The sequence below is a fragment of the Triplophysa rosa genome, linkage group LG20 (assembly GCF_024868665.1).
Source record: "Triplophysa rosa linkage group LG20, Trosa_1v2, whole genome shotgun sequence".
Classification (NCBI taxonomy): domain Eukaryota; kingdom Metazoa; phylum Chordata; class Actinopteri; order Cypriniformes; family Nemacheilidae; genus Triplophysa; species Triplophysa rosa.
The window spans coordinates 19,306,652-19,330,648 of record NC_079909.1 but is presented as its reverse complement, the minus strand read 5'-3'; the positions used below and the strand labels follow the sequence as shown (position 1 = coordinate 19,330,648).

At 39.0% G+C, this 23,997-nt stretch overlaps 1 protein-coding gene across 2 annotated transcripts in view; it reads right to left on the bottom strand.

The window, feature by feature from the left end:
• Positions 1-23,997, bottom strand: part of bsnb (bassoon (presynaptic cytomatrix protein) b) — a 97,425-nt gene that overhangs the window by 57,408 nt on the left and 16,020 nt on the right. For both annotated transcript variants that reach the window (XM_057361649.1, XM_057361650.1), the window contains exons 2-3: positions 23,507-23,888; positions 9,203-9,922 (exon numbers count right to left, since the gene is read on the bottom strand). In XM_057361649.1, the coding sequence (XP_057217632.1) occupies positions 9,203-9,922; positions 23,507-23,888 (1,102 nt within the window). The remainder of the gene's footprint in view (positions 1-9,202; positions 9,923-23,506; positions 23,889-23,997) is intronic.

Genomic DNA, 23,997 nt, shown 5'->3' with positions numbered 1-23,997 from the left:
CTGCAGAGGAGGTGGGACTGTAATTTTCTTCTGTGTGGAGTAACTTTGGTGTGGACCGCCTGAAGATTAACGATTGCCTGCTGCACCTCTTCATTTTCATTAACACAGAGGGATAAAGGGGCGGGGTTTCAGCTCTGCCGGGAAAACGTGGCATCACCGTCTAATTCTGATTTGCATACTAAAGTATAAATACACGTGACAAAAGAAGATATTTTGAGAAATGTCTCAGTGGTTTTGTGTCATACAATGAGAAGTCTATGGGGTGCAATACGGTTTTTGTTACCACATTTTTCAAAATATCTATCTTTGTGTTCTGCAGAAGAAAGAAACTTATACAGGTGTGAATTGACATGAGTAAATCACAAAATTTTCATTTTTAGTTGAATTATCCCTTTAACTAATTTAAACAATGAGCGTACACATTTAAATAATGTGTCAAAATCGAACATTATTTAGACGGTGAAGAAAGAAGCTTTGAGATTTGGGAGAAAAGCATTATTAAAAAAAGAATAATATCTTCATAGTGGCATTTGTGTATTAAAAGGACTATATTAAAAATTGAACAAGCACACTTTAAGAATCCTTTGTAATATGATATAAAGATAAAACAATAATATTGCATTATCATTTCAAACATCCAGCCTGGTTTGTTTTATTGCAGTGTGAGATTCAATAGATTTCAAAATTGTGTTAAACACATCTGCCTGTCTGATGGATTTACACTGCTGTAAAAATCTGAAAAACCTTTAAACAAGATCTTCTCATCCCCTGAAGAAAATATAAATCACGCTTGCCTTCTGCCACAATGTTGCTCAAAGTTAGCAGGGTGTTGCTAACGTGTTCTGGGTGGTCTTAGCAACCACCTAGCAACACTGTGACAGTGTAAGGACTGTACAGTGAGGGAAATAAGTATTTGATCCCCTGCTGATTTTGTAAGTTTGCCTACTTACAAACAAATGAAGGGTCTATAATTTTTATGGTGGGTTTATTTTAACTGATAGACACAGAATATTAAAAAAAATCAGGGGAAAAAAATGTTATATAAAGGTTATAAATTGATTTGCATTTCAGTCAGTGAAATAAGTATTTGATCCCCTACCAACTAGCAAGAATTCTGGCTCCACAGATTGGTTATGTGCCTATATGGACCACAGATTAGTCCTGTCACTTTAAGAAAGTACTCCTAAATCAGCTTGTTATGTATATAAAAGATGCCTGCCAACAGAATCTGTATCTTCCAGTTCAACCTCTCCAACACCATGGTCCAGACCAAATAGGTTTTAAAGGATGTCAGCGACAAGATTGGAGACCTGCACAAACCTTGAATAGGCTACAGACAGAAGCTTGGTGAGAAGGAGACAACTGTTGGTGTGATTATTTGGAAATAGAAGATATACAAAATAACTATCAAATGCCCTTGTTCTGGAGCTCCCTGCAATATTTCCCCAATGGGGTAAAGATGATCATGAGAAATGTTAAAGATCAGCCCAGAACTACACGGAAGAAGCCTGTTAATGATTTCAAGACAGTTGGGAACACAGTTAGCAAGCAAAACATTGGTAACACATTGGTAACACGCTATGCCACAGTAGACTGAAATCCTGAAGCACCCGCAAGGTCCTCCTGCCCAAGAAGGCCCGCCTGGCTCGTCTTAAGTTTGACAATGAACATAAAAATGATTCAGAAAAGGCTTTGGCGAAAGTGCTGGCACTGCTGTGAGACCAAAATGGACTCCTGTGTTTGGAGGGAGAGAAATGCTGACTATGAGCCCAAGAACATCATGTCTACAGAGAAGCACAGTGTTGGAAACATTCTGCTTTAGGGCTTTTTCTCTGCTACAGGTATACAGGATGACTTCACCGCATTGAGGGGCTGAGGGACGGGCCCATGTACCGTAAAATCTTGGACGAGAACCTCCTCCCCTTAACTAGGTCACTGAAGATGGGTCATGGATGAGCCTTTAACATGACAAAGACGCAAAACATATTGCCAAGACAACCAAATAGTGGCTTAAGGAGAAGCACATTAAATGTCCTAGCCAGTCTCTAGACCCTAGTCCTATAGAACCTCTGTGAAGGAGGCTAAAACTCCAATTTGCTGAGCGACAGCCAAGAAACCTTAAAGATTGACAGAGGAGTGGACTAAATGTATCCGGACACATGTGCAAACCTGGTGACCAACTATCAGAAATGTCTGACCTCTGTGCTTGCCAACAAGGGTTTCTCCACAAAGTACAAAGTTATGTTTTGCTTGGGGATCAAATACTTATTTCACTGACTGAAATGCAAATCAATTTATAACCTTTATATAACATTTTTTCCCCTGATTTTTTTTAATATTCTGTGTCTATCAGTTAAAATAAACCCACCATAAAAATTATAGACCCTTCATTTGTTTGTAAGTAGGCAAACTTACAAAATCAGCAGGGGATCAAATACTTATTTCCCACACTGTACATAGCACATCTGAAATCGTGTTTTCCGTAAAATTGCCACTTTAATGTTTAAAAGAGTTTCCAACAGGCTTCTAAACAACCATTAAAGGTTGCTTGGTAAATGAACCATTTCTAGTATAATTAAAGCTTGGTTTGTTATCAGCTCTGAGTGTCTAGATAGCGTTCATCTCGGTATACTGGAGCTAAAAGGAGAATTTAAGATTACAACCTGCCATTTTGTGTTCTGGCAATGATGCTGCAAAATGAGAGAAGCAGACATCTTCGCTTAAAATGCTATGCTCAAAATATCCAGGAACATCACGGGATTGGCAATTCTAGACGGCGACGCCTCATATACACTAGGTGTGAATTGGTGCGAAAGCAACTATGATTATAAGAGAGAGGCTGTGACAGGAATAGTTGGTGATGTCATAACGTCTCAAGGTTTAAATGACAGGGATTCTCCACTCATTGGAGCAGGTTCAGGGTCTGTGGATTAGGATTAAATTGAGAGAGACTCATTTATATGATCTGCACATGAGCTGTCAGTCAAGCGCGGCACTTCCCACGAGAGCTGCATCAGTGGAAAGCTTCACACACCAGCTAATCTCTTTCTAAGCGATCAAGACCACGGAAGATTTAATGTACAGAAAAAAAACGTACGTTCTTTTTTACGGTGTATTTTATGTGTAGGACTTTTCCAAAGGTGTCAAGATTGCATACTGAAATTAATATCTGAAATATATCTTTCTGTGCATGGCTCAGAGCTGAAAACAAGGACTATATGTTTCTAATGTAACAGGCCCAAACCACAGGACCAAGGTCATCTTTAGTTGTTTATCGTTGGAATAAATCCTCAACGCCAATCTACAGCAAACTCATTTCAGCACGCTGATCTCGCCACTGCGAAGACATTCACATCTATTTTCCTGTACGGCTGCCTCCTTATGCTGGATTTTCCCGAGCGAAACAGAAAAATATGTTTGTGATATAAAATGTATTTGTTCTTTAGACACTTCCAGTCTTCTGCACTCAATGTCACCTTGATTCTCATTGCTCCAAATGTGTATATACTAATGTGACGATGTTAAAAACAGCATCTATTCCGATGACAATAACCATGTGCTTTAAATAAGAAGTCCTGACATAGGCGAAACATCATATCCTCTGAATGCAGGCAGACACACACCCTTTACACATGGACTCAAACTTTCTCTCCGCTTCTCATATCATGCACTATTTATAATGTGCTCTCCCTTTCTAAATTATTGATAGGCCATACCTTTTATTTTACTCAGCAGTTCACTCACTTTGACAGGCACACATGCGTACAGACAGAGGACGGGGGTCTTTAGTATGCACGGCTGTAATCAGATATAAAGTATGACTATGAATACTGTCATCATGCAGTTGGTAAAGCATTACGCATATTTACGCAAGCATGACTCTGTTTTATTGGGAAATATGTTATATTTTACTCCCCAACTGGAAAATATGAAATTATAGTTGTGAAATTAATTGTCTACAAAAAACCACTTTATTTTACAGTAATAATACGTTTTTATTTTGTAACATAATAATTGTATGTATCTAATGTAATCCTAATCATGTGTAGTGTTAAAAATATGATATACCTTTTTAAATGTAATATTTAGTTTGGGTTGCAATGCCGTTATTTTGTTTTTATTAAAAATAACACTTTTACAGAACTTTCTTTTACTGTAAAAATGTATTTTTGTAAAAAAAATCACAATGCAACAAATCCCAATTGTACAAACATAGTCTGTAATTTATTCATGCGTTCTCAATAATCATATTGTGTTATTCTTTATGATTTTGGGGGTTAAATACTGTATACACCAGACAGATATACGTGAGATTCGCCCTTCAAATGAATTCTGAACAACCAAACTGATCTTACAGGAATTCGAAATGACTTTGCGATGCAGCTAATTCGTATTAATTTGTACGTTGTGAATCGCACAAAAACAAATAGATTCAGTGGGAAATAATGTTAACTTCCTCTTCAGAAGACATGAGATTCATTGTCCACCCCCTTCCCATCACGAGTCAAATGAATGAATCACAACCATTAGACCTGACGAGAGCTTCCAGGACTAATGTTTACCATCACTGTGAATCTTAAAACAGGACGTACCATCACACTTCTTCTCTACATTTAGGTACTTTAATACCTGTAGTCTATATCCAAACCTGAATAGTGCATGAAGAAATCATGGATAAATTCTGACAACAAAGAAAAATTCAAAACTAAAATTGCACAAATATGCCCCCGGACATCACTTTTGGCCACTACTGTATGCACACCATCAAAGTGTATCCGGTGAATGCACTGCACGTCACCGATGTGCCATAACGTGTCTGTAAATCTTCGGTTACACGACTGCACGTGTATCTACATACTGCAGTTCAGATTAGTGTCACATCAATTTATGAGCGGCTAAAATCCCCCACTTCACAGCTCAGATTGGCTCATACATCTCGGAGCAGGCTTCTCCAAATACTTGTGAGATCTCACGCCGCGGGCATGGACGGTATCCGAGGACTGATTTAAAAGCATCAACCGAAAAGATTCCTGCAGACCTTCAAAGGTTAAAATGACTTCAAATTCATCATTTCATTATTTACGTGAATGGGGAAATGTCAAAAAACTTCAAATCTCACTCGCACTTTAGCATTTTTAAACCGGCACGTGGCTACGAGACGTGCAAACTAATTACATCTGGCATTTTACATTTTTAAAGGAACAGATAACACGGATAGAGTCCAGAATCTGCAGAGATGTCAAGAAGTTTGTGTAATAATTGAAGGCGAGATTCTGAATCACACCAGACTATCACAACCAACTGCCAGTAAGAAACAATTTCTCTCGTACACACAACTCCAGATGAAATACACAACATTGAGAAAAGGCATCAATGCAATGGGAAAAACAATCTCATCCTGACATATTCAGAGAGAAACAATGACACAAATCAAGTTTTTATTTCTGAGAAAATACTGTAGTGAAAGAAGGACTTGTTCCCATATAGTGCGTTTCCAGATTGTAAACAAGGAATTCCTGCTATCGCACCACGACAAAACACGCATGCATGCATGCAGTCACACATCTTAAACAGCATCTCAACCAAATGAATATAGAGCACTTAGGTCTAGCGAGTGAAAATAAATTATGCATTATGAATATCTAGGACTGGGATTTCAAACTACAGCCCCACCTCTTCCCAATGCAGCCGTTTTGCTCTCGAATGGATTTTGAATAAAATAGTTTTCCGACAGTGTCTGAAAACGTGTTGTTTTGATATTTTCAGACTTCATTTTGGTTGGTTGCTGCAAATATGAAGGTTTCGCAAGACGCCTCTAGAGGCTTAACCGTGCATGTTTAGCATCTACCAAGCATAAAAAAACATCACATACATAATTACTGGGTGAAAACATATTTTTCAGTCCTGAATATAATTAACATCGCTCTCCTTGCATTCTGGGATTGCATTGTCCAAACAAGATACATGAAAAGCTGCCTCATCTGATCAAAACAAACGGCACATCAGAATCAAGCACATGAAAGTGAACTATTAGTCAGATATGACCCATACCCAAAATGTGACTTTTAACCCATCCAGAGAGTAGTGAACACACGCACAGCAAGTTGTGAACACACGTACACCGGAGCAGTGGGCAGCTATCACTGCGGCGCCCGGGGAGCAAGTAGGGGTAATGTATCTTGCTCAAGGGCACCTCAGTCGTTACCCGCCGGCCCTGGGAATCAAACCTGCAACCTTCTGGTCACGAGTCCGACTCTCTAACCATTAGGCCACGACTGCCCTTAAAATGAAGCCTTAAAATGTTAAAGTGTTCATTCTGTCCTTATTTATCATGTCAATCAAAACCTGCATGATTTTCTTTCTTCTGTGGAAGACAAAAGAAGATATTTTGAGAAATGTCTCAGTGGTTTATGTGCCCATATGGAAGTCAGTGAGGGCTAGTGTTGTTTGGTTACCACCATTCTTCAAAATATCTTCTTTTGTGTTCTGCAGAAGAAAGAAAGTCATACAGGTTTGAAATGACATGAGGATGAGTAAATGATGAAAGAATGTTGATTTTTGGGTGCTGTCACACACGACAGCTGATATTCTCCGCCGGTCGTTTAAGCACTGACATCTGTGTCTGTGTAAAGACTGAGTGAACTCATAAAACAACGCAACGCTCCCCCGAAGGCTTGTTATTACCGTCATCATTCAATCAGGCTTGATTTGCATACACATCCTTTCACCGCGCTGGTAAAAAACTCTCCGAAATGTTCCTCCCATCTCAAGTGAACTTCCCAGCACTGCTAACAGGATGGGGTCAACTCAGCTGACTTCTGAATTAAGTAGCTTAACAGCGATCAATGAGAGTAATTTGCATGAGGGTCGTTCATTTATCGGAAGGAAATGAAACCGTCTGTAGGCTCGTGGGTCTGCTGACCGCAGGGGCAGCGAGCCATTTGATGGCTTTTAGCTTGTGACTCATAGACGACTTCAAAGACACTAGGACAGGTGATACAAATGTGAAAGAGTTTTCGGAAATATTCAGACGAAAGGCTGGTGAACCGGGTTTGACAGATAAAGGTCTCGCTGTGACGTACAGCGACTGTGACTTGGAAAATGCATCCCAAATGTCTGCTTTCAATTTTCAGAGCTGTGCCATAATGGTAATGAATGATCCGTACGACAATCCGAATCAGAGGAAATTACAATTTTATGATATCGGTACAACTGAATGAAGGTGTCGTGATTCTGCCTCATCTTGTCATGTCTGTCTTGATCTTGTGGCAGAATCACGGCAGGATCCCTTGTTTTATGTGGAGAGAGGCGTTTTGGCCCTGTTGGCCTTCCACTTTCCGGTGTCGCGTCTCTGTTCCCGCCCTTTCGTCTCCTCATTATTGCTTGTTATTGGTTTCATGCCCTACACCTGTCCCCTCTTGATTTGATCCCTTATTTAATGCCCCTTTGTTCTCTGTCCTGTGCTGGTTCATTGTGTGTGTCATATGTATGGTGAGTGCCTGTTCCGTGTCAGTCTAGTCTAATGTAGTCATTTGTTGTTTATGTTAATCCTAGTCTTGTTAGGTGTAATTAGTCTTAGTCCTGTCCTGTTGTAGATTCCCCCGTTTTGTTATGTTACCCCCACGTGGGTCTTTGCTTTGTATTTATATTTTATTAAATGTCTTGTTAACCCCTTACCCGCTGTCTGCGTCTGGGTCCTCTGTACTTCGCATGACCGAAGGTTACAGCTCAAGAACAAACGTACGTTTAGGATAACTTATTTATTCCTTATTAATACTTTTTCTAGAAAACGAAACAAGCAAACTTTAGGAGTGGCAAAGTCATCTAACAGCAATGTGAAAGACCGACAGCATGACGAGACACATGAAAACTGATAAAAATCCAAGTTATCACATACAAAAAATTTTTTTTTACTTTTTCTAAATACATGTACAATTATTACTGTTTTATTGCTTAAACGTGAATATTAAATTGTTTTCTTAGCAGTATTTGAGGTCTGAAAAAACAACTGGTTTCTCCAGTTTTCATTTTCTGCAGATTAATGCAAACAGAAACAATATTTTTCATTGAAATTTGGGAGAAATATTGTTAGTAGTTCCCAGAATGAAACAATAATGATAATTTTACCTAAACACATACTTATAAATAGTAAATTCAGAAAAACTAAAAATAATTTTGAAATGGTCTATTCATATTTTCCGAGGCTGTATGTACGTTAATATAATCATTTAAGATATGAATATTGCATTTTGTGACCCGAACTTCCCCTGGAGCACAAATGCAAAATGTCATTCTTGATAATCTATTGATTCCCATTAAATCCAGAAGGCCTGTATGAAAACTCAAACAGAAACATTTGTCTGAAGTCGACTCTTCTTAACATTTCTTTATAAGCTTAAATGTCAGAAAATGGTTTCCATTTCAAATATATTTATAAAGTGGTACTAAAATATTACCAGGGAAAAAGTGTTCTGCTATGACCTAACACTTTCACACAGACGGAGAACACAGAGAAACAGTTCACTATGAATATCAATGTGGGGAAAGAGCCGCATACCTTAAAAACTCAAAGACAACAACAGCATATAGGTTATATAAAGGTGCCACTCGGTCTAGGTTATATCTAGATCTTAACTGTAATACAATCAACATACAAAGTTATAATACAGTGCAAATAAATCACCACTTTAAGCATCACGACACCATATTGTAAAGTCATATGTGCAATATCACGTAACGTGATCAATGATTGACCGCTCAGAACTGTATAATGATCCATATCATTTTCTAACAAGCCCTGGGCCAAAGATCTGTCGTTCGATTAGCCTCAAAAAAGAAACACTAGCAAAGCAGATAAAACCAAAAATAGCCGCTGGGAACAAGATTGAACCTTATAAACCGTGAGATTGCATTGCTACAAAACAGACATATGCAATTCCCAGACAAATCGACAATGTTCCCGATACCCTTTAAAAATTCAGCACTCGTCTTTAGATCTCCGTTTGATTGACTTCTTTTGCCCGAGGTTCATTCTGATTGACTGGACGCCGGCAGCCAGCGTGGCAAGACTTGCATTAACGTGAAAGTTGTTTACTCCACAGATGGAAACTTATCAAAGAACAATGTCACTAAATGAGGGTCGCTTAAGGTCTGAAGCTGTCGACCAGTTTCAGACAAATTTGATGAAAGAGATCTTTCTTACCTCGGTCAGGTGAGGCGTGGGGTTAAACCCGCACATGTTGCAGACTTGGGTGTGGCACTCGGTGCAGAGGTTGTAGTTTGGAGGCTTGGCTGGCTCGCCGACGTTTAGCTCGGTTTTACACAGCGGACACAACACTTTGGGCTTGGGTGCAGCTTCTTGCCGTGGTGGACCGGGCTGGGCCGCCGGTTTAGCCGCCACTGCCGGACCGGGCCCAGGAGGTCCTTGTTTCTGAGGGGGTTTGGGCGACGGAGGTTGCTGGCCGGGCGGTGTACTTTGCACAGGATCCACGGACATCAAGTTGCTGGCCTGGTTCAAGAGCGAAGCACCGAAACCGAAGAGTTTCCCGAAGGGTTGTTCCGGGGGTGGCGGCTGGCGAGACGGAGAGCTTCCGGCACTGCGAGTGTGGTCCTGCCGTGGGGCCTGAGGCTGGGCTCCGGGGCCCGAGCGGGAGAGGTCAGGCTGGGATGGAGCTTTGGCCATGCCTGGAAGAGGGATAGCGCCTGGGGCAGGGGGTTTGCTTTGAGGGACAGCTTGAGGGACAGGCTTCTTAGGTTCTGCGGGAGGATGGGGTTGTGTTTGAGGTTGGGGCTGAGCTGCCGGGTGAGGTTTGCTGGGCTGGGATGGAGAGTGAATCTGCTGCTGGCTTTTGGAGCGTGGCGTGTCCATGTCCATCCCCAGGGCCCTCTGCATTTGACAGTTCAGACACAACCACTCCTGGACCTGAAAGAGAACAGCAACCAATTACTGACTATGCAATTAGGTGAGAAGATTGATTATTAATTTCACGTAATGAAAAATGTCAATGTCAATGTGTCATGTTTTGTTTTGCAGTATAAATTTCTAAAATTCTTAAAAATAAAACTAGGGCTGTCAAATGATTAATCGCGATTAATTGCATTCAGAAAAAAGTGTGTGTTTACATAATATAAGTGTGTGTTCTGTGCATATTAATTTAGTATTCATAAAAACATACACATACATGCTTATATTTAAGAATATTATAAAATAAAAATTAATACATATTTATATATAATTCAAATAATTTTTGTTCTGAATGCGATTAATCGTTTGACAGCCCTAATTTAAAGGGATAGTTCATCCAAAAAAATGAAAATTCTGTCATCATTTACTCACGCTCATGTAATTTCATACCTGTATAAATTACTTTGTTCCGATGAACACAAAGAAAGATATCTGGAAGAATGTTAGTCATTTTCAGCTCCGGGACATCATTGACTACCATAGTAGGAAGAATTAAATGCTAGTCAAAGGTGCCCGAGAACTGTTTTCCTAAATTCTTCAAAATATCTCATTATGTGTTCAACAGAACAACAACATATTTCTTTTCCCTACTATGGTAGTGGATGATGTCCCAGAACTGAAAATTGCTAACATTCTTACAAATATCTTTCTTTGTGTTCATCGGAACAAAGATATTCATACAGATTTGAAACAACCTGAGGGTGAGTAAATGATGACAGAATTTTCATTTTTGGATGAACTATCCCTTTAAACAATTTTTTTTGCAGAAGCAAAATAAACTAAGAAATTAAGTCTTGTTCTCTGAAAAAAAACCATCTGCCAATGGGGTAGGAAAAATAAACTTGAATGAAGTTGTATCTCTTTATTAAGTACAAGTTTATTTTTCTTAGCCCATATTAAGCTTACTTAATATTAATATTTCCTTTCAGGAGACAAGAGCTAATATTTTAGGTCATTTTGCTTCTCAAGTAAATACATCTTGATTGAAGAATTTTTAGATCATTTTTTTGAAAGCATGACAAAAATGACTAAGCTAGAAATGACATTTCTTGCAGTGAACACCCTTTACTTTGTTTATATGTATACCTTTTTATTTAGAAAATGTAAAATGCATTCACGCAAAAGCAATGTATAGTACTAATACAACTTTCTACAATAATTCCAGTAGCATTATGCCTACAGCACATCTGTCCAAGAAGCGGAAATGAGAACGGCACCAGTAGCATCCACATCCAAACAGCTAACACAATTACTTCATATTCTCTGACAGAGATGTGACACGCGGCTGCAGATAAACAGGATTCACTAATAGGATCAAAAGGCGCATCTGATGTCTGGTCAGACCATTTGACTTCATGAATGGATTATAACCATACGAGAGGTTTGATGTTTAGTATATTAGCCTGAGTGTCTGTGTGCAGTGATGCAATATTTGCAACTGACATGTGGAGACGGCGTGACGGATTTAATACTACTGAATGACAAATCGAACCATTCAAAACTATAACATCTGACCTGACACGATGTGACGCGGTTGTCCTGAGAGGGCTTCTGCCCTTCGCTGCGAAAGTTAACTGCCCACTGCTGAGGACTGAAGGTCAAACAGCAGTTAACCGAATTTATGTATCTCAGGATCTTAAAAATCCAACGAGCAGTGGAGTGAGAGGTAACATTAAACAATGAGTACTGTAGGTGACTTTTGAATGGTATTTTTCGAAATCGTGCCAGATATAGGGGCAGTTTCCCAGACAGGGATTAGGCCCGACTAAGCCTTTGTTAAATGAGGATATTTAAGTCGTTTTTAAAAACATACAAAAAAACAGTACTGTGTGCATCTTGAGACAAAACAATCGCACAGATATATTTTAAGATATGACAGTGTACGTTGTTTTCGATTAAGACACATCCAACATTTAACTTAGTCTGCGACAAGACTTAAAGGGACAGTCCACCCAAGACTGAAAATGCTCACTCTCAAATTCCAAACCTGTGTTTGGTGAACACAGATAAAGATATTTGTAAGAATGTTCGTGACCAAACAGATCTAAGGCGCTATAGACTTCCATAGTAGGGAAAAAACTACTATGATAGTTAATGGTGTCCCAGAACTGTTTAGTTTCCCACATCCTTAAAAATATCTTCTTTTGTGTTCAGCAGAACAAAGACACAGTTTCGCAACAACATTTTTGAGGGATCCATCCCTTTAAGCCTGTGGTTATCAACAGGGGGACGTGACCCACAAGGGGGTCCCTGCTTACTTCCAAAGGGGACCTCAAGATGACTGATTTAAAATGAAACGAAAAAAATCAAAAACAAGATATTTCTTATTATTTGTTCATTTTTATCATGAATAACCATTTTTTCAGGTAAAATCAAGCTATAAAATATTTTATTGGGTAGAAATTGTGAGTTTTGTGAGTGGGACGGTGGGGCCTTTGAATATTGTTGAATACAATGGGGGGGCTTTGAGTCAAAGAAAGAAAGAAAGAAAGAAAGAAAGAGAGAGAGAGAGAAAGAAAGAGAGAGAGAGAGAGAGAGAGAGAGAGAGAGAGAGAGAGAGAGAGAGAGAGAGAGAGAGAGAGAGAGAGAGAGAGAGAGAGAGAGAGAAGAGAGAGCGAGAGAGAGAGAAAGAAAGAAAGAAAGAAAGAAAGAAAGAAAGAAAGAAAGAAAGAAAGAAAGAAAGAAAGAAAGAAAGAAAGAAAGAAAGAAAGAAAGAAAGAAAGAAAGAAAGAAAGAAAGAAAGAAAGAAAGAAAGAAAGAAAGCGTATAGACCGGTGAGACTTGGGTGGAGCTACAGCTTTACCCAGAGAGATGCAGTAGCTTTACCTTCCTCTTACCCCAGACAGACAGCTCTGTGTAGTAATAAGAGTGACAGACACACACACCTGTCTCAGGTTAGGATGAGCTGGCTGTCACATGGGGATGGTGTGATAACTGATGCCTGTCAAGGCCACATCACATCCACCGTGCTCATGTAACATATCCAATGACATAATGACAGTAAGTGTGTCATTATTGAGCATCCTCACACACCAGTCGATTCCCCTTCACCTGAAGTTCACTCACTCAGAAGAACAGCCACGAGTATAAACACTGTCATGTAAAACCAGTTACCCCAAAACCACAGTTTAACCATGGTACCCATGTAGTAAAACTATGGTAATGCAAATTGCAATTAATCCACCAAAAATGCTGGTCACTACACTTTTACTGTAATAAAACCATGCTTTTCCTAAGGAGCACTATGTACAATATTACAATCTGAATGTATCACTCGCTGTACCATGCTATTACAGCTGTATTTCTTTGTAAGATCATTCATCATTCATAGCATTTCCACAGCACACATACAAGCTTCAATTATTCAAAACTGTTTTCAGCACAAACACATTGAAACAAAACTAATAACAAAAAGTGACACTTATCAGACTTAATGACCGTTCCAAAAATTACGTCTGTGAGTAAATGTTCTCGCTTGCACGGGCACGGTTTTACCGTTATGAAGAAAGCTAATGAGCAAATTCCTCATATAACCAGCAGACGTGTCACGGGCGGTCATTTTTCTTATAATTATTAACTCCAAGTCGTCTTGTGGCATTCGGTTTGCACACAGTAATTCATAATTGTTCATTTAACCACGGTAAATATTTAAAAGGGTCCGAAAAACAATCACCTAGTTTGTCAACCAGCTGTTTGAATATTGCTATGCCATTTTGTGATTATGTTTTTAGATGTATATAAGCGATACTGAAGCACAGGTTTGTGGGGTGGTGGGAAAAAAATAATTTTACAGAAATCAATAGAAAAACCACTGTAACATTTCTTAAAATATCCTCTTTTGTGTTTTCAATAACATAACAGCTTGTACACACCGGGACGATAATCGCATGCGCTTAAACCAAAAAAACGAGCCCGAGGCGTTTAAAACGCTTGCCGTTTTGCGCGTGTCGATGTGCACACTCACATTGGCACCCTTTGTTTAGTCACGAGGCGTTAAACATCGGTGTGGACAAGCCATTAAAAGTGAATAACTTATGTTTTCATCTTAGCTTAAACTGTCCCTTTAAAGCATCACAATACTCACATGTCATGACCTAGATATCAATATAATATGGAAGCGGCAGGTCTCGGCTGAATTCAATAATCAAAGTGCAATTTCACGGCAGAAACATACCAGACTGAGTCCATTTGTGAGCGAGTTTGAGAAATGTTTTCATTTGGCAGATAAACACAATCTAAACTCAAAGGATGCTGGCCGGGTAATCACAAAGAGACACTTAACAGAAGAAAATCAACAACAGAACGGCTTTCAAGAAAAGAAATACATCATCTTGACTCTTGACCCATCAGAGTCCTGACCACGACCCGACTGAGATACTCTGGCATGACCTCCAGAGAGCGATTCACACCAGACATGCCACGCGGTAGACCAATCACAGCAGACTAGACCATCTGACCAATCAGATCAGAGTAGGCTGACAGTAAGGAGGGGCTTAGACAAATGAATGGCCGAACGAATCAGTCAGTCAAGAAGTAAGGTAATAATAACGGCCTATTATTAGAAAACGAAAGTGTTTTTACACCATGTATGTATGTAAACCTGTTGCCTTAAAAGCCACAAAATATGTACTCTTTAACTTCCGGTCTGTGTTTGTGGATCGGTCTGGCTAGTGGCAAATAAAATAAATATTTATATTTTGTTCAATTCAGTTCAATTATTGTATAATAATTTATTAAATAAACAATTTGTTGAATTTTATTGTATATTAATTTTGTTAAAAAAACTACTTATTGAATCGGTCGTGTAACTGTCGCTTTACAATTTAGCCAAGTTATGGTTCTTTTGGTAACCCAAAACAATATTGGCTAGACATCCTTTTTTTACTTGCTAGCAAATGTCATTTTCTTGTTATTTCTTTTGCTTGTTATCAGAAATAATCTACAGGAACTCTATTATTTGTCGATGTGTACCGGAAGTTAAGTTTGGGCCACAAAAGCGCACATGGGCAGTGACGTTTGATTATGTTGTTGCGAGAGAACCACATAATGTACGCCACCCCACATAATCACCTATCAACACATTGGCCGTGTTTCAAAACCTAGTGAGCTGCCTACCTAGACAGCATTTCTATTATAGGCAAACCTAATGTTTAAATGTTAAAATTAACCATGTGAATACGTCTAGGTTTGAATCACAGCCAGTGCAGAGATCAGACATTATTTAGATCAGTAGTTCTCAAACTGGGGGCCGTGGCCCCTGGGGGGGCCCCGAGATGGATCCAGGGGGCCACAGATTTTGTGGCATTTTATGAAATATAGAAATTGATCATAGATTGTAGGCAATCAAACATCAGAAAAATAAGACCACCAGACAAAAGAATTAATGTTTCAGCATTGTATAACCGAATATGGTTTTGTTTAAATAAAAATGTTAAATTTAAGATTATAAGTCTTTATTTGGGGTGCCGCAAAGCGATGCACTCTACACAAAGGGGGCCTTACAACGAAAAAGTTTGAGAACCACTGAACCACTGAAGAGATTTAGTTAAGACACAAAAGAAATACAGGAATAGTTTACCCAATTCATTTATTTAGAACTATTCCTTTAAGAAGGAAAACTATTCCTTTAGTCTCCTGTAGTCTAATTTTGTACAATCAAAATATTGCATTCCAGTGGGAATTGCGCATGGACACGTCAGATCTGAGCATATTTAAATGAGAATCGCTCCTTTCATGTGTGCGTGTGCATGTATGTGTCCGCTGAGCTTGTATGTGATTTATGAGAAAGTAAATGTGAACTGGTTTATGCTAATATCCCTCAGACTGCATCCACGCACGCACACAGTTTTTCCATTGATTTACACCCAAATGATGGTGCGGCACAGAAAGCTTGATTAGTCAGCTGAAGACAGAGAAAATACACCAGCAGCGGAGAATCTCTACAAGACTCTGAGCTGAATACAAACACACACACAGCTGCTGTACAACGCCCAGTTAACATTTTATCATCACATTTAATATACTGTTCCACTTTCTACCCTCAATCATGCTTACTATACATAAATGACACCGGGGCTAGTTGTCACACAGGGACAAAAATTTGTACTGTACATTTGAATGGTGGAAACGATTAATGGCTTTTTGGTAAAATTCCAGGATGTAAATAAACCACCTGAAAAATAACAAATGGAGTAAAGTGTGACAACTAGCCCCGGTCTCCACTGCATTCAGAGTGAGAAGCAAAAATGTTTAATAAGAACGTTCTAATTTGTTCTGTGCTTTGCGGCCCATAAGAAAGAAAAACGACAGATGAGATCTGTTTGATGTCTATAGGAGAAATACCCGAGATATTAATAAGATTAAAAGGAGGGGAAGCGGAAACCTTTGCTGAAGTCTCCTGAACCTCAAATGTTTCTCCTGAGAAAAGAGTCAGAAATCTCACAGACGTCCACAACGTCACATTTAAGTGAGATCAGATTTGCCAAGTCTGCAATCAAAAGTCCAAAGATTTCAATATGAACTCAAACATTTCACATCCAATTCACCCAAATCCAGATGATTTACATCTACAATCTACATTTATTTTACACCTCCATACTCTTCATGTATTTTAACAAATGTCTCATTTGTTTTGTCTTTATCCTATCCTAAGCAGTATTTGGAGAAACACAACAGAGAACTCATTGAAATCTCTTGAGCTATCAAAGACCCCCTAAACAAAAAAAAAGCATCAGCGTGACAGACAACAACTGTGGACATCGCAAAACAGATGTAGTCCCACACGAAAAGGCACGCGGACAAACAGAGACATCATCAGCCGCACAGAGAGTCGTGTCGATGGCAAGAAATAAACCAGCAGTGAGCCAGCTTGAGCAGAGGACGTGTTGCTTGTTTCTAGTCTACAGACACTCAGTTCAGCAGAACTGAAACTGGGACGAGAAACATCAAACGCGCATTCTCAAGGCTTTAAATATCTGAATACGCACCACATACAAACACAACACAACTCAACGTCTTCATCAGCCTCGTGAAATAATGCTCAGATCAAACTAAAAGTTCATCTGAGGATATGAAGAACAAATACAGACGATCGATGAGAGTGTGAATATCAAACCCGTGATGAGTTTTAAAGGTACAGTAACCTGTTTGATGAGTTCTCACTGTAACAAAGAAAAACTGGGAAATGAAGTCTCCATTACTGAGCAAATCAAACTGCTAAGCTACCGCTGCATTCACATCTCTTTGGAATTACTATAATTACAAGTTTGAGCCTTGTGTTTGTCCGGCTTGTAATTACAAGTTGGAAACTTTGAATATTATGAAAGCACCAATTTATTCAAGAGGCTTTCATTACAACTGGGACAAATTTTGCATGGATAGGCCTCTGCTCCCCAGGGGCCAATGACAATCACAATGTGACCCTGCATTGCCCACGTTTGATGCTTGTGTTGTCATCCAAAGGTGAAGTGAATTATTTTGTCACCACCGAACTGAATTTGTCAGATTGTTAGCTTTGGTTGGTTGCTGTGTCGGTCTTCTTAATGAGACAGTTCACCCAAAAATAAACATTCTGTCATCCTTTATTCACTGTCAAAACCTGCACGTGAAACACAAAAGAAGATATTTCGAGAAATGTCCCAGTGGTTTTGTGTTCACACAACGGAAGTCAATGAGGGTCAAAATATCTTCTTTTGTGTTCTGCAGTTGATAGAAAGTCATACAGGTTTGTAAGAAGATGTAGGTGAGTAAATAATGAGAGAATTAAAATCTCTTTAATTCTGCTTCATCCACATAATAAATAAACACATTAAATATGGTTCAACGTTAGCACAGCTAACACAAAACAGTCGGTCGTCCACCCACTTAATGAGCTCAGCGTTACGAGCGTTGCCATAGAAACAAATCAATTCAGCGTCCAAGGCCGTAAACAACGTTGAGTTGATGACTTGTAGTAATTACGGTAATTTCAACATGTTGTGAACGCAGCGTACACAGTTTGGGCAACATTATTCCACATAGCCTAGCTGTGACCTTCAGGTAAACATAAAGTTAGCAAAGAAATCTTCACTATGCCAAACATTTTAAGTTCAATACAGGATAATCTCCTCTTGTGAAATACACGGAAGCAAAACATTTAGTGAAAAAACAATTTCAATAACTAGCCTGCATATAGAGCCTGCATATAGAGAACGCATATTTTGTGTATTAGTGGGGCGTCCCTCTCTTTAACGCATGACAGACTTGATTGTCTTGGAGAGGCAGTTTGGAATGAAAGCACAGTAACTCTATTGTTTGATTAATCATGCTTGTGCGGTGAGCGACGCATTCTTACTCTGCCCTCGGAGACTAGCAGCCATTTCACACATCAGTTCGATATCAACTCAAGGTTTTCACCTCCAATTTTACTGTTTGATAAGTGTGCTAAAAAAGGACAGAATATATCCATCCATCCATGCATCCATTCATCTATCTATCCATCTATCCATCTATCTATCTATCTATCCATCAATCCATCAATCCATCTATATCTATCCATCTATATCTATTTATCTATCCATCAATCCATCTATATCTATACATTTACGTATATCTATGCATCAATCCATCTATATCTATACATTTACAGTACGTATATCTATGCATCAATCCATCTATATCTATGCATTTATATCTATGCATCAATCCATCTATATCTATACATTTACAGTACGTATATCTATGCATCAATCCATCTATATCTATGCATTTATATCTATGCATCTATCCATCTATATCTATACATTTATATCTATGCATCTATCCATCTATATCTATACATTTATATCTATGCATCTATCCATCTGTACACCAATGTATCTATCAATCTATATCTATTTATCTATCCATCTACATTTATGCATTTATATCTATCTATCCATCTATACATCAATGCATCTATCAATCTATATCTATTTATCTATCCATCTACATTTATGCATTTATATCTATCTATCCATCTATACATCAATGCATCTATCCATCTATATCTATCCATCTATATCTATTTATCTATCCATCAATCCATCTATATCTATGCATTTATATCTATGCATCTATCCATCTATATCTATACATTTATATCTATGCATCTATCCATCTGTACACCAATGTATCTATCAATCTATATCTATTTATCTATCCATCTACATTTATGCATTTATATCTATCTATCCATCTATACATCAATGCATCTATCCATCTATATCTATCCATTTATATCGATGCATCTATCCATTTATTTATATCTATGCATCTATCCATCTATAGCTATCAATTTCTCTATCTATCTATCTATCTATCTATCTATCTATCTATCTATCTGTCTATCTGTCTATCTGTCTATCTGTCTATCTGTCTGTCTGTCTGTCTGTCTGTCTGTCTATCTATCTATCTATCTATCTATCTATCTATCTATCTATCTATCTATCTATCTATCTATCTATCTATCTATCTATCTCTCTGTCTGTCTGTCTGTCTGTCTGTCTGTCTGTCTGTCTATCTATCTATCTATCTATCTATCTATCTATCTATCTATCTATGCCCACATAAATCTTTAAAATAAAGGGAAACAGGACATTGATGCAGTTAATGTAGTCTACCACATGTGGTATATAGGCTATATATAGCCTTACATATGGAAACTAAGCACGTACGTATATGCTGCCTGGGCACATTTGTTTAATGGGGAAGTAGCATAGATCTCTAGAGCCATAACCATGGTGTGTATTATTTGTGTTTGTGCTGTGATATGTATTCTGTAGCCCAGATGGCCCTACTCTCAGTCTCACGAAAGCTCTTGCAGACCATGAAGACACTGAGACATGCAGAAGGAGGGTGCAGGAAACAGATCTGTCCATCCTGGTTTCCCATCGCCATCTGATAAGCCACAGATTTCTTCGCACACATCTGAAGAACTTTTAGTGATTCAGAATTCTGGATATTCATATTCTATCATTATTTCCCAAAGGCATCGGAGAATGAACAATGCCTACTGCTCCTGTGTCTATTTATAGCTTATTTAACTGCCAAATGCAATTTGGTCCTTTTTTCCACATTTGTATCTCTCCATCCATCCCGTTCCTCTCTCGGATCTTCTCCACTCGCTTTCTCTGGCAGAGGGAATGTGTAGATCATTGCAGAAAAAGAGCAGGATCTATAAATAGAGAATCAGCCAATGGCAGAATGGAACCGCCTCCAGTAAGCTGATGGGAGACTACTGGAGTGTGTCAGGGCACTTTCTCTTCCCCTCTATCACTCCAACCACCCTTTCCCAACCTGCTATTTCTGCAACCCTCGATTCTGCATCCCACTCAATGTTCTCACCATCATGCCACCTCTCTCTCTCTCTCTCTCTCTCTCTCTCTCTCTCTCTCTCTCTCTCTCTCTCTCTCTCTAGGTGTCTGTTGCATAGCGATCAGATGCTCTTCTTTTCTCCCTCTCCACCAGCTGTTCTTGCTTCTTGTATCAGGTTTTCTTGCCTTTGTTCTCCAAGTGACATTTAGAGTTCAATTCTAACATGATATCTTTACACTAAACACCTGGGACAAAACAAGACTACAGGGACACGCAGACAAATACAAAACAACAACAAATCTATGTTTGATGTCGGGCGATGTAAGCTAAAATCTACTGCAATATGCTCAAAAATATGAATCAAGAATTAGGAAAAGTAACTAAGGAGGGGCTTAGCAGAACAGCAATTTCTCACCTTTTTTTTAACAAGTGGTTTAAACAAACAAAATATAAAATGTTCATCTAATAAACAAATTATTTTTTAAAAATAAAAAACTTGACATTTCGCAGAATAATTTATAAATTTATTATTATTTTTAAACATTATTTTAAAATATAAGTAATGAAAATAACAAATAATGTTATTTTAAAACAATACGTATACAAATAAAACTTGACAATCCCTTAATAATTTATATGTTTATTTATTTTATAATAATAACATCAAAGTTATTTATTTATAAAAACTAAAGAATACAATTAATGAATACTATTTTGAAACAATATATATGCAAGCATAAAACGTGACATATTCTAGAAAACTTTACGTATTCATTATTTTTTATTTGAATAAATAATAACATTTATTTTTAAATAATAAAGAAAAATATTAAATAATATTATTGTAAAAAAAATATATGAAAAGTTTGGTTGCAAAATGCGATAACTCAGTTTTTAACATTTTTCAAAAATCATGTTTTTTTATTGTGCATTCCAATTACAGTAATATCAATCAAACTGCAGTTGGTTTGTTTTGATTTAAGCAATAATAAGTCAAAAATACAGCTAACTTACACAATAAAACATGATAACATAATAAAAAACATGATTTATCGGAGTTATTTCATTTTGGACCCAAACTCTTCATATATATTTGACCAGATTTTTACTGCCTGTCATTGCATATAATGTCATCTATTCCATTCAAACATTTATGTTGGTTAATGCGTGCTGCATAAATATTGTAATATAAACAATAAATGTCTCCATTGTAGAGGGCTGGGCCTAATCGTTGCAACTGTACGTATATTTAGCTGAGTTTTACAGTAATTCAAACCATATGCCTATAAAACATCTCCTTCTGCCGCATCTGAATTCTGAAATTACACACCAGCTCGCATATTTCCCATCATTCAGTCACATGTAGCAGGAAGTGACAGCGAGGCTGTTAAAAGCGCTGAGTTAGAGCTATATGCTACGTGCAGTAGCATCAACATAAATCAAGAGTCTCAGAGCTCCTCTGGAACGTCCACGGTTACACTATACGGCGCGCAATTAATTCAATCTTGTCTTTATGAAACACAGCAGGGCACTAAAACTGCCCCAATCATATTTCTAACACTGAATTCTGTTGTGACGAATGCGGTAGATGATTTATGCATCCATACAATCAACATCATATTTTCAGACACGTTCTTCTTGTTTACACACTAGACTTTCTGTGTCATTGCTATACTGTAAATACAATATCAAATGTTTTTGTGCTCTGTACTTTTATCGCTGTAATTAACTTTTACCTCTCTATCGCCACCTCTGTTTGAAACAATATTGCAGGCTACTCCTAACCCCCTTTAAACTGTCCTTTTGCATTTTCCCCTAAAGGCTTTCTCGGAGTTTAGACCCCACAGATCCCTTTCTTACACTGAATGCTGACAGTACTCTCATCTCTCTATCTGTGACCATTGGCTAATTTTCACTTGCAGGCTTAAGAGCGCTGAAACCCATATACACCTCCGAGCGACATCCTCAAACACGCCGAAGCGATCTCACCCTGACACGCTCAGCGGCGCATCCACCCGCTCTCCCACACAAGCATCTCTGAACATTCGCTCTCTTCCTCCACCGCATCCCACACTGAGAAACACGCAGTCTTGCCAGCATACCCAAAGTCTATGTACTGTATTGTGTGTGCCAGATGGAGGCAGAGAGCCCAGGATTCATTACCCACGGCTCTCTCTCCTCTTCAGCAGCAGTAAAACTTTCATCAGCGCAGTACTTCTAATCACAAAGACAAGAAACGACTCACCGTTCTCTACCATTTCAGAGAAAGCCCTGCTCTCTCTCTCTCTCTCTCTCTCTCTCTCTCTCTCTCTCTCTCTCTCGCTCTCAAACTGGGGGCCCAAGATGGTTCCGGGGGGCCACAGATTTTGTAGCATTTTGTGAAATATAGAAATTTATCATACATGATATCATACAATCAAACATCACAAAAATAAGACCACCAACCAAAAGAATTGATGCATCAGCATTGTATAGCTGAATATATTTTTGGTTTAATTCAAATTTTAAGATTATAAGTCTTTATTTGGGGGGGCTGCAAAGCAATGCACTCTACACTAAGGGGGTCTTACAACAAAAACGTTTGAGAACCACTGCTCTGTTAAGTGTGATTTTTACTTCTGCGTCGGACCTACGCCGTAGCCTCTACGCCGTAGGCTACGTGTCGGTTTTCATTTATACTTCTACGTCGTTGTCCGCGTCGACAGGCAATGACCACTAGGCGTCAGTGTCCAAGCACGTGTTGCTTGTGTAACCAAGACAAGAGCCAAAGAAGCAGCAGCTCGTTTGAGAAGCATTAGCAGTGATAGCGGCAAGTAAACAGTCACTTTTGTTGCAGATTTGAGATATTAAATACAGAAGCACAAATCATTTACTTACATAATTCATTTGGAAATGCGTTTGAGTAAGCATGACTCTATCTCGGAGTTTTTTGACCTGAGGGAGGGGTTCAAACAGACCAATCACAGCGTTTGTGGTCTGCATAGGGTCCGCATTGCGTTGACGCGTTGTTACATTTTTGGAGAGGTGCGCGTCAGGCTACGGCGTAGGGTACGCGGCTCTGCGTAGGCTACGGCGTAGGTCTGACGCAGAACCATAAATTGGGCTTTACGCCACAAATACAGTTGGCATTCTCATGTATCCTAGAAAATTCTAACAATGCATCTTGTCATCGCAGATTAATAACTTGTATAGCTTTTGCAGGGTGCTTACCTCAGTGAGGTGAGGGTTGGGGTTGAAGCCGCATTGGTTGCACACCGCGGAGCGGCACTGCGTGCAGGTGTTGCAGTTTGGCTGACCGTCCATGGTGCCCGTCAGATCTGCGGTCTTGCACACCGGGCAGAGCTTGCTGCTGGGCATGGGCGCAATCTGGGGCAGGGAATAGGGCGAGGTGGGTGCGCTGCCCCCTGGTGAGACGGAGGGCGGGTGCCCGCCTTTGGTGCTCCCGATGTCCACCCGGAGATTCTTCCGTGCTGCTTGACTCTGAGCGGATCCCTGGGACTGTGCTGGAGCTCCGGGACCATGTCCCACACCCGGCGGACCCCCAGGTTTGGGGCCCATGCTCGGGTCTGTCTGAATGGGTTTGCCTTGAATACTGTGGGGGAAAACACATCAGTGTGAGAATGAAAGCGTGATCAAGGTGTCATAAGCAAAGATTTTTTAGAGGCTGTGTGATCATAAGAACAACACAAAAGATGTTGTGA